The 17,941-nt window shown below is 39.8% G+C and overlaps 1 protein-coding gene across 1 annotated transcript in view; it reads left to right on the top strand.

Annotated features, from left to right (window-relative positions):
* Positions 1-10,461: 10,461 nt before the first annotated feature.
* The window catches only part of LOC132148959 (corticotropin-releasing factor receptor 1-like), a 137,150-nt gene continuing 129,670 nt past the window's right edge, over positions 10,462-17,941 (top strand). The window contains exon 1 of the mRNA XM_059557792.1: positions 10,462-11,294. Coding sequence (XP_059413775.1) covers positions 11,271-11,294 — 24 coding nt within the window. The 5' untranslated portion in view covers positions 10,462-11,270. The remainder of the gene's footprint in view (positions 11,295-17,941) is intronic.

The following is a 17,941-nucleotide window of genomic DNA, read 5'->3' as shown; positions in this document are numbered from 1 at the left end:
ATAATACTAAAATAACACTTTTTGGAGTTACATAAGGGTGAGTAAACAATAATAGATTTTTTTCCCCCTTTAAGTAGTATTGAACCAATAAGAAACAAAGGGTAGTTCAAGTGTGTGTGTGTGTGTGTGTGTGTGTGTGTGTGTGTGTAGCCAGAATGACTCAAATGTTCAGCCAGAAGTCTGAGGATATAGAATATTACTTTCATGCACTTGACCTTTGACTTTAATGAAGAGAGTTAATTATGTCATCGTCTGTCTTGTCTCTGAAATTAGCAGTGATGTAAAAATAACAGTCCCTGAAACCATAAAAATGCCCTGCATCAAATTAGGCTGTTATGTTTAGACTGAAAATGAAAAAGGCTATTCCAGGGGAAGTTTTCTTTGAACATATCAACAGTGTACTCAAATGATTACCTGTGCACAGGTCAATTAATTTCCTAAATTAATGATAAATGTAATGGATATAAGGGGAATCACTCCCCAGCCTATTAAAAATGAGAATAACTCTCATCTCCATTTCCAAGCCTAAAAGGAAAACAGAATCTGATGTCGTCAAGTGCATAAGCGCATACTTTATTAATGTCTATTCCTCTTTCTTTTAGAGCTTGCTTTTAAATTCAGTTCTGTCTTAAAAGCCAATTCCCTTTGGGAAGACAAGATCACCCTTACCATTTCTTCGCTGTTCAAAATGCCCCAGTTAAGATAAGTGACGATATGAATGAGTCATGTGCGCCATTTAGAAAAGTGCACCATGTGCCATCAAAGCAGATGTCAATATGTCACAGGTGAACTGACAGCATGCCATAAAGTAAAATGAGACGTATGCCACAGCAGGTGTTGTGATAATAAATGGATTCATCATGAATAGTTCTCTGTGAAATTGTGGAAGAAAAAAAAAATCTGACATCATGATGAGATGTATAGACAGCAGACAATATTATATTTAAAAAATAATTGAACTCTTTCCCCGCCAGCAGTTCTTTTTTTAAAAAAGTTGCCAGCCACTGCCAGTGATTTTTATGATTTTCACTCAACTTCCTACAGTATATTTTGCCATATGAATATTTGAATATGCAATACGTAAGCAATAAGTGACGACGGGCCGTTGAATTATTACAAAAATAATACACACCCGAGGTGGTGATGTGGCCATGACGCGAAGTGGAGCCACACCGGTTTTTGAACTTAAATCGCTATTGTGTGTAGGATTATTTCTTCCGCATCTCATCCAGTGCCTCTTTTGCTAGTTCCAAAACATAATTATAAAGCTGGTAATCGAGGCTTGAGCCATGATAACATTCTAATACAGTTATTAATTAAGTTATTAGAAAGAGAGCAAGAGAGACATAAACACACAAACATAGAGAGAGAGAGAGAGAGAGAGAGAGAGAAAGAGCTTGTGTGAATTAGGCTTACCTCTTTGCGTCTCTAAACAGCGCTGTTATTACCTCACTAGTGAGAAATATCATGTGTAGCCTTTATGTTGCTACACTATATAGGCTAACTGATAAATTCGTCAGGGCAGCACTGACAACACCTTTTTGTGCAAACTGCATGACCATTATTATGGTTAACTATGCGAAGTGATATGGAACTGTAATGCGGTCAAGAGCGCTGCCTGGAACTATGTTCGCCATGTGTTTCACAGAAAATAATTTCACACCTCAGAACGTTCGTCAGCCAATCAGATTCAAGCATTCAACTGCCCCATAGTATAAACCAAAATAAAGATCAGAGCCCCTACTTAAAAAAAAACAAAAAAACCAATCTGTTTTATTGTAGCGTAAAGCATTTTTATTGCTTTACGCTACAATATGTTCGCTTCAAATTTTACGACGCTCCAAGTCTGAAAGTAAGACTTCAGATGACACTGATTGAATCTCGTGATGCTATGGTGAGAAACAACACACCAACCTTGGTGGCGGGCCGCAAATGGAGACCAGCTAGTGCTGTGGAGGAGGCAGCAGCAGCTCTCAGACTTGCGGACATAGTGGGGAATGTCCAGCAGGGAAGGGGAGGCCTTGGGCTAACAACTAGGCAACCAGCCTTGAATACAGCCACGGCACACGAACGGAGGAAATTGGTGGTGGAGGAAATACACCGGCAGGAAGAAGCAGCAAGGTGGGCCAAGGCAGTTTCCCTTGGTAAACAGGGACAGTGGACACGCTGGGAGAGTGTAGAGAAGGAGGATCAGCTGGAAGGAGTTGTGGAGCATGGAAGCAAAGCGAATCAGCTTCATCATCAGGGCTACATATGATGTTCTTCCAACACCTAGCAATCTCCATCAGTGGTTGGGAGAAGATCCAGGATGTGCCCTCTGCTCCAGGCCAGGTTCTCTCAAGCACATACTGACCGGATGTGGAGTCAGCCTCACCCAGGGACGTTATACGTGGCGTCATAACCAAGTCCTTAAGATCCTTGCAGCCACCCTGGAAAACAAACGGACTGCCTCCAACTGTTTACCACCACCATCAGCACCCAATCCACTGCAGATCAACTTTGTCCGCATGGGGGCAAAGGTAGCCAGGTGCAGGCCCACTTCTCTGGAGCATGATCAACTTCGAGGGGCCTGTGATTGGAAGATGTTAGTGGATGTTGGACGGTGGCTAGTTTTTCCTTCAGAGATTGCAATCACCACACTTAGGCCTGACATAGTTCTCTGGTCCCCCTCTCTGAAGAAGGTCTTCATCATCGAACTCACTGTACCCTGGGAAGACTCAGTGGACGAGGCATACGAGCGAAAAAAACTACGCTATGCTGAGCTAGCTGCTGAAGCACAAGATCGTGGATGGAAAACTGAAGTCCGTCCAGTGGAGGTGGGGTGCAGAGGTTTTGTGGCAGTGTCTACCACCAGACTGCTTGGAGACCTGGGAATCAGAGGCCAGAGCCTGCGCCAGGCCATCAAAGCAATGTCGGAGGCAGCTGAGAGAAGCAGCCAGTGGCTGTGGATAAAGAGACAAGACTCTTGTTGGGCTCCAGCTTGATTGGGTGATTGGGGGGATACACTGTGGGGATTGATCACCCCCGTAGGGCCTTCCTCAACCGAGGATGTCTAGTTATAATGGCCGAAACATCCTATGAAGTTTGAGGTGTACTACTGACGATGTGTCCCTCGGACCACCCATCAAGGAAGGATGCCCACCTGAAAACTTCACTGTGACAACTACACTGCCAAGGTCAAGCATATTCTCCTGGTACGCGCTTGCACTTAAAAGGATGCATTACATCTCGTCCTGTGTTTCCTGAAATCGGAATATCTGGACAAGTCCAGTGGCCGCTGAGAAAGGTCAGCTGACAACAGGGGAAAGTCCTTGTGACGGCATGGAGAGACAGCTGGCAGGAGGGAACAGACCCCAATGGGACGGTCATGGGCTAGCTCCCCGTGGCTGTAGTTTCCAGAGCTTTTTTAGCATATGGAAACACCCGCTATGGCTACGAAAACACAACAGAAGAAAATACCCTCAGAGTCTGCGAGAGCGAGGGCGCAAGAAGACTCATCGGCTGACACTATGGTAACAGACCCTGGACCGGAATCGACTACGAGTAGAAAAAGCGCAGACCAGGAGAGCACCACAGGAACTGTCGTGGCTACATCTGCAGCAGCGCACCGCACACTCCAGATATGTGCCTGCGGATGGAGGAAAGTTACGTCATACCATGGGCTGAGGATTCACCAGGGGAAGAGAAAGTGTGTGGGAAACCAGAGACAGGGGCCTCGCATTGATCACCTTCTGTCGAAGGAGTCAAGTCAGTCGAATGAAGCACAGCAACCGGACCTAAACCACAGCTTGCAGTGCATCAGCACCACTGTCACGGAGGAAGTACCCTCAAGCAAAGAGATAGTAACATCTGAGAATCCCACCCAACTTTCCAGACCCGCGATTGAGAGGAGGTCGGTTGGGCACAGACCACGAGTGAAATGGCCAGCTGCTGCCGACAAGAAACAGTGGGAGGCAATCAACAGTGATTTGTCCTTGACCCTAGAGCAACTTAAAGGCACAACGGAAAAGAAGTTGGAGAGTATGGGGGACATCATCCACAGATATGGAGCCGAACGCTTTGGTATAGAAGAAGGGAAAAGCCAGAAAAGGTCTCAAACTGCACCAACCTCCAGGAGGCAACAAGAGATCAAGCGCCTCATCCAACAGAGGAGGCAACTTCGGAAGCAGTGGAAAAAAGCTTTGGAGAGGGAAAAGTAAGGTATTGAGGTGCTTCAAGCTGACATCAAAAATCGTTTGGCATCTCTCCGTAGAGCAGAAAATCTACGGAAACGCAGAAGAAAAAAAGAAAGATCTAGAACACAGTTCTACAAAGACCCCTTCAAGTTTCTAAAAAGCATTTTCACTACAGAGAAAAGTGGATCTCTGAAGGTAGCAAGGAAAGATCTGGAAGAACACCTGAAAGTGACACACTCTGATCCAAGACGGCATGAACGGATGACCATTCCACCAGACATCCCACCAATCAACTCTCCAGAACATCAGATGGAGACTGGTCCTCCGACCTGGAGAGAAGTGGAAAAGGCAGTACAACGGGCAAGGGCGACATCAGCCCCAGGTCCTAATGGAGTCCCATATAAGGTATATAAGAACGCGCCACATGTCCTGAGGTTTCTTTGGAAGCTCATGAGAACAGTGTGGCAAAGGAAGATGGTGCCCAAAGTGTGGCGTAGGGCAGGAGGGAGTGTCAACGGTGACTTGACCTGACTCTGGAGTGTCAACGGTGACTTGACCTGACTCTGGAGTGTCAACGGTGACCTGACCCGACTCTGGAGTGTAAACGGTGACCTGACCCGACTCTGGAGGGTCAACGGGAACCTAACCCGACTCTGGAGGGTCAACGGGAACCTGACTCAACTCTGGAGGGTCACCTGTGGCTGTCATCTTGTGCAGAGGCACTGGACCGGCGGCCATCTTGTGCCATGGCTCAGGGCCGGTGGCCATCTTGTACAGTGGCGCTGGGCCGGCGGCCAACTTGTGCTGTGGTGCTGGGCCAGCGGCCATCTTGCGCCGTGGCGCTGGGCTGGCGGCCATCTTGCGCCGTGGCATTGGGTTGGCCACCACCTTGTGCCGTGGCGCTGGGCTGGCGGCCATATTGTGCAGTGGTGCTGGGCTGGCGGTCCTCCTGTCTGTAGACTCCAGTCTAGAGTCGGCCATCCCACCGGGAGAGACAGGTGTGGCTGGGGTATCCCACTGAGACCGATGTTGTAGGTACAGAATGAACCCCCAAAAATCAAAGGCTTCCAGCTTATCCATTTCCCTTTCTGGCACAGGGTTATCCAGACCGGCGTTGAAAAGGTCTTTCAGGGCCGCATCATTATATCCCATTCCTACCGCCAGGGTCCAGAATACTTGTGCCACACCACCCATCTCATTCCCCTCTTGACGGAGGGTGGTTAATTTGAGGAATCTCACCCTCCGCTTCTCCACACAGGCTGGGGAACGGATATGAAGTCCCACACCGCTGGATCTAGACATGTTGGAGTCCTTCTGTAACAACTGGGACACAGGAGACGAGAGATCCAAGAGCAGTGTGTTTTATTTGGTAATCCAGAATCAGAATCAAAACAAGCAGGGGGTCATAACCAAAATCCTGAGCCAAAATTGGACCTGATCCGGACCCGGCTGATCATTTAAAATATAGACCTGAACCCGTACAGGTCCCGGGTCGGGTCCCAGGTCGACGGGTCTCGGGTGCACTGTGAAGACCTCTAGTGTGATCACATTACATATAATTAGCTCAGACAGGAAAGTCAGGACCTCACATTGGTTTCATATGGATTATATATCTGAGAATATGTTTTTGATATGTCTTAATTTAAAGGGGTCATCGGATGCCCATTTGATATAAGTTGATATGATTTTTAGGGTCTTAATGGACAGTCTATAAAATACTTTGCTTAAAATTTCTCAATGGTAGTATAAAAAAACATTTTTTTTTCCCTGTCAAATGAGCTCTGTTGTTAGCAAGCCATTCTAGTCCATGTTGCTTTAATGCTAATGAGCTTTGCTGACCCTGCCCCTCTCTTCTGTGGAGTGACCAGCAGTACTGTTTACTTTAGCCACAAAACTTGCTTACTAGCACATATTAGAAGGCCGATTTGCAAAGATTCATAAAAAAAACCTTATACTCACTTCTTCTGTTGATGAAGCTTGATCACAAATGATTTGCACGAACATAGAATCATTTAGGCAGATCGGGGATCAGCGCATTCCCTTCAAAATGAAAGTAACATTAATCCTCTACATCATCAGTGGCTCAGATGTAAATGACAAGTGCTATTTTCATTATTACATCCAACAACAAAACACCTCAATTGCTTAATTAGAGATGTTCTTGTCTTCCCCTGCACCATAGTTGACACAATGGTGGTCAGCTCACAGCTCACTCAGGGCAGGTCTAAGGTAAGATGGCCTTGTCTATTAACTATCATGGGAGGGGCCTGTGCAGAACTACGTCATTCTGACAGGAATCTCAGAACAGCCTGATTTGAGAAAGGGGATTTTAAAATAGGGATTAAAAAAAAAAACACTGGGTGGATTTTTATCATTATAGGATGGATACACACGACGCACCTGACACTACGATACAAAATAATTTGTCCGATAAAAGAAACATGATGAAACATTTATTTGAGTTTAAATTAGAATATTTTACTTATAAAGAATTTATGCAAGGATGCATGACATTGTGAACAATGACTGAATGAGTAAAACTGAAAGTAGGTTAAGATGAATTTTAAAAGTGTGTCCATTAAAAGCACAAGTGGCCCCTGCCTTAACACTGGTCTCCTCCTCAGGTGAACGTGACTGGTTACTGAACGTACAGTATTTTACTTCTTCTGTAATTTTTGCCCTTTCACTTGATCCTTCTTGGCGAACCCTCATGATTCTTTTTAAGAAATTAAATAAATTATTTTACATTTAATGCGGGCTAGGGATTACATGGGAAGCCTACTACTACTATTAAACATCCTACTACTGTCCGCTTGATCCTATTCCATCTCATCTCCTTCAAGCCATTTTTCCTGCCATTGTACCTGCACTCACTCACATCATTAAAACATCCCTTCACACTGGTGTTTTTCCTTCAGCATTTAAACAGACTCATATAACCCCATCTTCTTAAACCCATTCTTAACCCAACTCTTTTAGAGAACTTCAGACTGGTTTCCCTTCTACCTTTCATTCCAAAAACACTTGAATGAGATGCATTCAACCAAGTCTCTGACTTTGTCACATAGAACAACCTTCTGGACAGCAAACTATTTGGCTTCAGAAGTGGACATTCGACAGAGGCTGTCTTGCTCTCAGCTGTTGAAGCCCTAAGACTGGCAAGAGTGGCTTCCAAATCTTTTATACTTATCTTGCTGGATCTGTCTGCTGCTTTTGATACGGTGAACCACCAGTTTCTCCTGTCAATCCTATTGGAAAATGGCATCTCAGGAACCTCAAGCCAGTGGTTTGGGTCTTATCTCTCAGATAAGTCATTCAAAGTATCTCAGAGAGGTAAGATGTCCAAGTTGCAACATCTAGCTACTTGAGTGCCTCAGGGCTCAGTTCTTGTACCACTTCTTTTCTCTGTCTAAATGGCATCACTAGGTTCTGTCATTGAGAAACATGTCTTTTCATACACTGCTATGCTGATGACACTCAACTCTACAATAGCTGCTCACATACCAGCATGTCTAACAGACATTTCTTATTGGATAACAGACCATGACCAACTCAAACTGGCTAAGAAAGAACTACTTGTGGTTTCAACAAACCCATCACTTTATCAAAATTTTATCATCCAGTTAGGCTCATCAACCATAACATCTTCAAAAACAGCTAGAAACATTGGAGTTGTAATTGATGATAAACTGAATTTCTCAGACTACATTGCTAAAACTGCATGGTCCTGCAGATTTGTTTTATACAACATTAGGAAAATCAGGGGTGTCTCATTTACAAAACTCTCCCTAGATTTCATCCTAAAAGTCTACATAGGCACAACAGCTAGATTTTGCGTACTCTACGCTCAAAAGTTTGCCAGAACCTGCACAAAAAACCCTTTATAAAGCCCTTTATAAATCACAGTCAGGGGTAGATTGTGCGTATGTGCATCTCCACCTCGTCTGCTCCCCAAAATAACCATATATGGAGCTTTCAATGCCTAGTTTTACTATGCATAACCTCATCTAATATGATATGGGGACGATAATGTCATTTGTGCCACACACATTAATTTTTATTGCTAAAAATGATTCAGTATCCTTGTTATGTTTTATAATATATTATCATTATTTTACACTGGCCAAATAGTATTTCAATTGTTTTAAACAATTCAAATAAAATTAAATGTATGCAGTTTTGCTGATGAACTATTTTAGCTATTTTAAGTGGAAACAGACAGGCCCATATTTATTGCAGTGTAAATACAATTGTCTGATTCGGCTCGTCACTGACAAAGTATTTTAAAAAGGAAATGTGCAAATCTTACCGTTTTCTCCTTCAATATTATATATATATTATATTCTTCAAACATAATGGTATATTTCATTATGTTGTGGAGATGCCTTAACACGAAATCAACACCTCCGTGCAGCTGCAGTTGTACAGTAGCTATTGTAATTAGTCCTATACCAGACAATGGACCAATCGACCTCTGAATCCAGCAGTGTCTGCCATAAGATCGAAGTAAGTGTGCATCATTGATCATTGTTCGCATTAAATATTTGTCATAACATGTGATCTGTAGTTCAATTTAAAGATGAATTATTGTGCACCTATAGCACTCCTTGATGTCATTATTAAAACATACTGTAGCATACCACAGGAAAATTATGTAACCTATTGTTAATAAAATTATGTAATTTCAGTGTTTATCTCCATTAATATGAGTGGAGTATTTAATGTAAATGTGTATATCGACATGAAAACCGAGTTTAAACTTGTTTACTTCATTACTTTTCTCACTCTAGGAAAAAGAGTTTGTATGCATGGTTTATAATGTTATAATGTATAATTTTATAAATCATGATATGTGTGTGTAAAATTGCGTACGCATGTTTCTATGCCCAATTTGTGCGTACACAACGTTTATAAATGAGACCCAAGGCCCTTACTTTCAGAACATTCTGCACAACTCATTGTTAAAGCCTTTGTTCTATCCAGGCTAGACTATTGCAATGCTCTCTTGGCAGGTCTTCCAGCCACTTCTATCAAACCTTTACAATTAATTCAAAATGTCACTGCAAGATTAATCTTTAATGAGCTGAAAAGAATGCACATCACACCTCTGTTCATCAATTTGCACTGGCTACCAGTAGCTGCTCGCATAAAATTCAAGGCATTATTGTATGCCTATAAAACCACCACTGGCTCTGCACCCCTTTACCTAAATTCATTACTTCAGAGTTATGTGCCCTCTAGAAGCTTTTGTTTTGCAAGTGAACGTTGTGTTATTGTGCCAGCTCAAAGAGGCACAAAATGACTTTCACTGACTTTTTCATTGACTGTTCCCTCTTGGTGGAATGTACTGCCCAACTCAATCCAAGTCCTTAGCAATCTTCAAGAATGACTAAAAACACACCTGTTACATCTTTATTTGACCCTCTAACTCTAGCACTTTCTATTCTATTTTAATTCTACATTATCTATCTTCTTTTTTATAAAAAACAATAGCTTTCTATTTTTTTCTATTCTGTGTACTTATTTCTCTTTGTTTATATGCGTGTATGTGAGTGTGTGTGTGTGTGTGTGTGTGTGTGTGTGTATACAGTACCTACTGTGCAAAAGTCGTAGGCCACTAGTATTTTCAAAAAAAAAAATGGTTTTAAGTCAGTTATTTGTATGTTTTGCTGTAGTGTGTCAGTAGGAATATATATATATATATATATATATAAAATACCTTGCTACGTGTACTGCGTTAGGCTAACCGTGTCATTTGCACTTAAATATTGTTGCTATTGCTATTTTGTTAGGTTTGATTGCTTCTATTGTACTCATTTGTAAGATACTTTGGATAAAAGCGTCTGCTAAATGACTAAATGTAGCTAAATGTAATGTAATGAAACCAAAATATATATCATATCGCTTAAATATTATTCTGATTGTTTGTTTATTTTATTGTTATTATTATTATAATTAGTATTAGTTATTTGAGCGCCACACGACATAGCTTACACAATTTGATCTGTATTTGACTCAAACGTCAGTAACGCGATATTATTCAGAACGTTGTCCATTAAGTAGGCTACATCTTTGGTGGAATATAAAGTGCTAGACGTCGGTAGATCTTTATGGACCAAACAGCATGGTGTTAAATTTAGACAGTGATGCGCCCTGTTCTCTTTAGAGGACACACTTCGAAATGTGAGTAGGGTAGCGTATAGCTCATTTTCGAATGGAACTGATTCATTATGAAGGCTGTTAGTTCAGCGTTGAGCCTGCTGCTGTGCGAACGCGAGAGAGTGAACCGGTTGGATAGGATGAAGAAGAGTAACCCGCGTGGGAACCGCATGAATTAGTTTACACCGGCGAACTCCGCTCTTTTTACTTTTTACAATTGTCGTCACATTCTGCTCGCTGGATAACATTAGCCGCACGCGCGCAAAATCCGAACATCTATTTCCCTTATCCGCGCTCTGTGACGCCTCCTCGCTGTCATGTAGGGGCTCCATGTGAACGTAGGATATTACTGTTGACCGATGGACACAAACAGAGGGTCACTCTCGGTGTGAGGAGGCAACGTGAAGAGGATCTGCTGTGTTTACAAGGAACGAATCAATTTGGAAAAGAAACGGAGCAAATAGTGACAGCACTCTCGGAAAAGTTGAGTTCCAGCTGCAGGGGAGAAGGTCGAAACGCTTATCATATACAGGGAACACTGAGTGTTGCGCGTGACTAGCCTACTATCGGGTCTGAATAAACCGTTTACACCTGCCTCCGAGGACATTAAGAAATCAAACCGGACAGAAGATTATTTACCGAGGACATGGTGTAAATTTGAATCCCTAAATAATAAGGATATATCGCCTGTATAGGCCTATTAATAATAACTCATCTAGAAACTGGGCAGCATGAGGCAGCGACTCAAATGCGCGCAAAATTCACCCGTTTATTTACAGTTGTAGGTGCTGCCCTGGCCATCCTTGGGGTGCATATCTGTTGTTTTTCAAACAGGTCTGTCACCCCGAAGCAGAGCATCCGGACAGCTGAACCTGGAGCAAAGGAGCAAAGGAGCGCTGTGCTGTTTGAAGGTTTCTGCAGAAAAACACAGGAGCAATGAGTCGCATCCTCCATCCACAGGTACGACTATTACACCATGAAAGCGTATAGTAGCTTAACTGTTAAAATGTTAGTAATTTTAACAGAGAAAATAATGTAAAAATGCTACAATGCAGTAAGAAGCTTTTAAATGCTCAATTCTAAATTACCTTGATAGGCACACGGAAAAAAAAAAACGCGGATTATTATTATTATTTATTTATTTATTTAAGAAGGGTAACGTGTACATTACCTGAAAAGAAGTGTATGGTAAAATATAGATAATTTATTTTATTTAGAAAGAAAGAAACTGCGCAGACAGTCACAGTTGTTAAGTAAAAAAAAAAAAAAAAAGTAATTAAATTCTTCTTCTGATAAATGTACTGGAGTGTTTTATGTTGCAATTTTATGTTGCTTTATCATATCTAAAGCATTATTTTAGTATTGTGTGTATAAACCTAATGGTATTTTGTTTGTGTGGGTAACATTTTGCTCTTGTCAGTTTGTTGTTACTGGTGACAGTTACTATAGAAGCTATTTTTTATGCAAGTACATTCTGTGGCATTCCTTTGCATCACTTGTGCTTGGTGTGAGTACGGTCTAGTATCAAAAAGATTTTAAGGACGCAAGTAGACTGGCATTTGTACAGTGTAATTTACATATACATTCATAAAAAACCAGAGCTGCCAGTTTTTATTTTATTTTATTTACTTATTTATTTTACCACAAGTTTAACAAAGTACTTTTTACAGTGTACATTTTAGCCGCTGAAACTTTTCCACACTAGTTGTGTTGTTTAGTTTATTTTTATTATTATTTTTTTCACCAGAAGCATGTTTATTTATTTAAATAGTGGATTAACACTTGTCATTAAACTATCATTTGACACTGAGATCTTAAGGGAAATGGTGGAGGTAATTAATGACTATCCTTCGACGGGGGAGATCATTGTCAATGTGAGTCAGCAGTGTGTGGGTGTGCTATTGAATTCTGTAGACAGTAAATACAAGCACGGACAGGACACAATCCCTTGCCAGTCCTCAGCTGAGCCACAAGACATTTTCAAAGAATGATTCTATCTTATAATGGAAGCTTTGCAATGCATCACAAGCATATCATAGATTCTAAATAATATAAAATGACATTACTGAAAGGAAAATAAAAAAGAGCCTTTATTTTTAGGCAGCGGCTATTTGCACGAAGTAGAGAACTGTTAAAGATTTGACCGTAAATACACAGTAAATTACTGGCTACTAATTGCATGACTTTCACAGTCATTTACTTTATGTAAATTCACAGTAAATATCTGTTAAGTAGTTACATTACTTTCACAATAAATTACTTTATAATTTTTACACTAATTAATTGTGAATTGACAGCTGTATACTGTGACCTCACAGTATTTATTCCATACTGTGATTTGGCAGTATGCTCCTGTAGAATTACTGATTTAGCCTTGAAGTAAATGCCATTAGATTACTGCAATTTAGCCAGTAGCTGGTAATATGCTTTTAATTTACTATAAAATGTATTGTTAATTAAAAACTTTTAATTTAAAATGTATTGTTAATTTATTATAAAATACTGTAATTTTTAAATTCGATCCTTTAACCCATCAATAACCTGTAACACTGGAAAGATATGTTCAATTCAAATAAACACAAGACAATCCATTTTACACATTTATTTTGCAGTTTAATAAATCCAATTTGGACAATAAAGCCCTCCCTACTCCTACCCTAACCCTAACCCTACCCGATACTTTATTTTCACCTTTTTGATTATTTCCTTCATTTTAATAGAAAATAAATGCCTTTCCTATGTGATATGAAATTTGGAAAGGGAGAAAAAAATTTCGGTAAAATGCGGATTCGAACCCAGGTCAATCGCATCAAAATGACTTCAGTACATGCTTTACCATCTACACCACTGAAGCTGATGATTGTCTGCCATCTTTTCATCTTTTCTATTGTTGACCATCCCTATCATACGTTTATGGGTGGAGCTAGTGTAAATAGCCTCTGCCAACAAGGCGGGCTATTTGCACTTAGTGTAAATAGACACTGTTATTTTTAGCCTTTTAAAAGTATGCAGCAATTTTATTACTCTCCGCTCTGGACTGTGGCCCAGTTTGGCCCCATTACGAAGTAATGTGCTGAAACGGTAAAAGTCAAAACATGCACGCTTTCAGCTACCATTAATATGTGTTTTACCACTTTCTGCACTGTGGATAGTGCTCTGCAAATGATTTGAGGGATGATTGATCATACCTGAGCTTTGAAATTCTTGATTGAGTGAAGACTGAGTGAGTGATGAGTGCCCGTGTTATGAAATGTCCCATGTGGCTGGCAGGGGTGCAAAGAAGCAATTAGAATTCCGCACAACTGCTAATCGACTTATATTTCACTCTTTTTAGTTGCCTCAGCACATCAGTGTGGTTGCTGTGATCTCAGAGGAAATTTTGTATTCAAAAATGCAATACCCATGTTTCATTCCTGGCGTTTGAAGGCTGACTAGCTTTTTGCTAGCAGCTACAGAGGTCAAAAGGTCAGATCTGAGATGATTGACTTGCTGTGCTGATGATTACACTAAAATTGAGGCCAGAAGAAAATGGAGTCATCTGTGAGGAAGAAAATCTTATGAATGTGTAATCTTGCTCTCTTTAGCCATGAATGAGATTGTTAGAATTTCATTCTCCTCCCTGTAGCTCTTCTGATCGCATATTTCCATCATGATGCCAGCGGTTGTTTACAAGTCAATTGTTTGTCCTTCATCTACAGATCAGAAGGCGTCCTTTTAAACCTGTCCAGCAGGACACAAGGGTCTTTGAGGTCATTTGCCCCACAGGACTTGTGTTTGTTTGTTTGTGTTCATAGTACCCCACAGGAGGAAATTATTTCACCTGTACACACAACTCCTTCGGCCTGGTTAAGCACAGGAAGTTCTTGTCAAATTACAGTCGACCCAGTGCAGTTCAATAAGCACACAGGTCTAATGAACTCATCACAGAGATTTAAGGAGTGGAAAGGCTTCTTGCTCCCCACAGACCCAACAGCTTCAAGCTAAAGGTTTCAGATACGGACAAACAACATTTTAGGTGCATGTAGTGGGCTTATCGGTTTCTCTTCAATATGTCAGAATTTTTAATGTCAGAAGCAGAAGAGCCACAGTCTGTTTTGTGCTATTTGTCGCAGTCTGGTTTGCATATTTATTTGCTGTCTTGATTCATTGTAGCAATTGTGGCTATTTGGCTTTTTTCACACAATAGAGTACATATTGAATGGTGTACATGTATAATTATAACCAGAGGTGTTCTGTTTTGAGAAAGACTGATTGTCAAGACATGCTTGTGGTCTTTTGAGAAACGTTGAGTATGTAGAAGTTGGTACAACCTTTCTGAGGGTACTGCGGAGGTTTAGGAGCAGTATTTGGGGTAAAGCATTACAAGTAACGCGAGTTGCGTAAACAAATTACCTTTTTCCATTAACTAGTAAGGTAACGCATTACTTTTTAATTTACAAGAAAAATATCTGAGTTACCTTTTCAAAAAAGTAACGCCAGTTACTTTGTTTTACCATTTATTGACTGACAAATCTCCTGTCCCCATATTGAGAGAAATCAGAAGTACAGAGGCGTTGTGTGCGCTGTGTGAACATCTTGTTACTGTAGTTCTAGACTAAATCTGAATGTGCATTAATTCATCAATAAAATAAAACAGATTCAGTATTCATCAAAATTAATTAAAACAGTGAAACCTGCAATAATTAAGTGATAAATAACACAAATGTTTCTAATCCCATTTTATCAACTAATGTCTTTGCTGCTGACCTTTGATGATCCAGTTCAACCATAATAATAAACAAAAATTACTCTGGATAAACTAACAATTAGGCTTGAATTGTGCTTCATTTTTTATTTATTGCTAAAGAGTGTTCAATCTTGCTCTCCTGCATTCTACTCTACGGATGTGAATTTACTTTTCCTTCTGCCTAAAGTGGTTTATTCAGTACCCTTTTTGGAGTGAAAGGGCTTTTACATTTGTTATAAATAGAACTTCTTCTATTAAAAACAATCAAGCCCTGCTCATATTTAAAAAGTAATGCTAAAGTAACACAAAAGTAATGTAATGCATTACTTTACTTAAAAAGTTACTAGGTAACATAATTAGTTACTTTTTTAGGGTGTAACGCAATATTGTAATGCTTTTAAAAGTAACTTTCCCCAACACTGTTTAGAAGTTTCTTCCAAATGCATTCAGCACTCGCTGTGTCTTAGCAAACGCAGGTACAGCCTATTATTTTATTAGTTTTAATATACCAGAGGTCAATATCATGTCTATGATTTAGCATGGTTCATCCGCCGCAGTGTCTTTGAATGACTAATCAAACATGTATTGAATATAAACACAGATGAGGATTCCCAGAGCAGTGGACAACCTCTTAAGTACTTAGAATTGAACCTTGGGTTGGGCCACATTGTTCCTTTTGACGACAGGCACAATTTCTAATAAACAGTCAAGGAAATTAATGAGTGTTTTTTTTTTTTTTGTAATGCAATGTAAATGGTGGCTTATTCAGTGCTAAAGACCTGCTAGCTCTTCTGCCACATCTCCTGGAAATGTAGCTCATAATAATGACGTTAAGCCATTTGGGAGTTCCTTTTCTGAATGTATCCTTTCAAATCCTCTCTGCAATTCTTAAACTCTGAAAACAAGCTTGCGGCCAAGAATTCCCATTTAGGGTTGGTTTTTGTATGCAACCTTATGCTCCTCTGTCACTCAGAATTTAATAGCTTTGCATCATTTTGGTCTTGAATTGGTTGTTTAAATATTTCTTGCTTCTCCGCTTTGGGTGTTGTGGGAGAGATTTAGGGTAAGTATGAAATTAATGTTATGAAAACAGAGATTAGAAGCAATTGTTCACATAGCTTTCATCATTACTGCTGCATTAATGGCATTTTGTCATTTTGTCATTACCAGAACAGGCCACAGTTTAAATCAATAATTCCCAACCAAGTCCCAGTGGTTATTAAAGCTAGTTCCAGAACATACTTAGAAAAAATAAATCTCAATGATTTTAAATGGATAAAACAGTAATAATAATAATAATAATGGATTGGATTAATATCAATCTTATAATGAATCTTATATTTAACTTTTTAAGGAAAGCACAGAGTCTTACACAAATGATAAATTGCATATAATTATATATAATGAAGTAGAACTCAAAATGATATCTAGGATTTATTAATAAGTAAATCGGTTCACAAAATTATTTTATTATTTCGACTGGATACGTTTTTTTGGGGGGTGGGGTGGAATTTACATACATGTCCGGTTCATAATGACTCAAGAACAGAGCATGCATGTTTGAAAGTGAGTGAACCAAAAGTTTGACTGAAGTTTACCTGCATTATTATCTAAAATTAATACTGAAAGAGGTAAATGACTTTTGCTTTTATTTAAAAAGCAAAACAAAACAAACTGTTCAAATTAACTGGTTAATGGAAATTAGTCAGAATTTGACCCCCCTTTAAAAGCTGGACAGCTCAAACAAAATGCATTTGTTCTTTAAACTCACTTAATTAGTCTAGGGATGAAGCACAGACGTCTGCCTGAAGTAGAGGTATGGCAAAGAAAAAAGTGAGAATGAAATTGTGTTTAAAGAGTGCCAAGGCTTGTGCAAAAGCTGTATTACATTATATTGAACATCTCTGATGAAGGGGTCAGTGCATGATTTCAGAGATGGGCTTTTGATGAGGGAACAGGAAGTGCACTTTTGTTAAAGGCTGAATGGCAAGTACTCTGTAAGAGCTGAGGGTACGGTATAAATTTTGCATGCGTCATTAAAAATATCTGTGCAAAGCAGAGGTGGAACTGGCAACCTGGGAGTGCTTAAACTTTCTTTGCTTTTTAATTAGTTCTGTTCACTGGGGTACACTTATAATATTATTAAGATTTTTAATATCAAAAATCATCATATAATTCAGAAGTAATAGGCTATTTTCTGTCCTGTTTTGACCCCCCTCATCGGAACGCTCTGTTTGAATAGGCGTGGTGGATTGTAAACACCCAGAGCCATGAATGCCTAACAGTTGTGTATGTTTGACAGCTACATCTTTCACAGATGGACGCTGCTTTGATTTAGGTTAGAAACACATACATATGCAGAACATATCAAAAGATCTGTAATAACAGACAAAGCAATAGTGACCACGTAATAAAAACCTTTACTCACAATTTTGTGGTGCAACATTTCTGTCGGATCCAAAACACTGGGCATATTAAACTAATAATTTAACTTGTTGCATAAGTTTCAGACTTTAAAAAAGTCAAACCTTTTTGAGTGACATGCCTGGAATGCAGAAACATTTTGGAGAATTGTTGGACATTTCAAATTAAATATTAGTGTGCATGAAGGGGATTTTTCAGAAATACGATAGGTTCAAGGTATTATTGACACATCTGGAGGATTTCATTAATTGAACGGATTGTTCCATCCCTGATTTCCCATTATTAATCATGAAGCACTTCCTTGAATTAGTTTTAGCCATTCGTACATAAACAAAAAAGACACATTGGTATGAAGTGGAATTGACTGGAAACTGCCATGCGTTTTCTCTGTGACTTTGCAACCCCAGCTCTTGCAAGCTGCATGTTTAAATTTGAATTGGTGTTTTTTGCCAGACTT

The sequence above is a fragment of the Carassius carassius genome, chromosome 9 (genome assembly GCF_963082965.1).
Source record: "Carassius carassius chromosome 9, fCarCar2.1, whole genome shotgun sequence".
Taxonomy (NCBI): Eukaryota; Metazoa; Chordata; class Actinopteri; order Cypriniformes; family Cyprinidae; genus Carassius; species Carassius carassius.
This window is presented reverse-complemented; position numbering and strand designations above follow the sequence as displayed.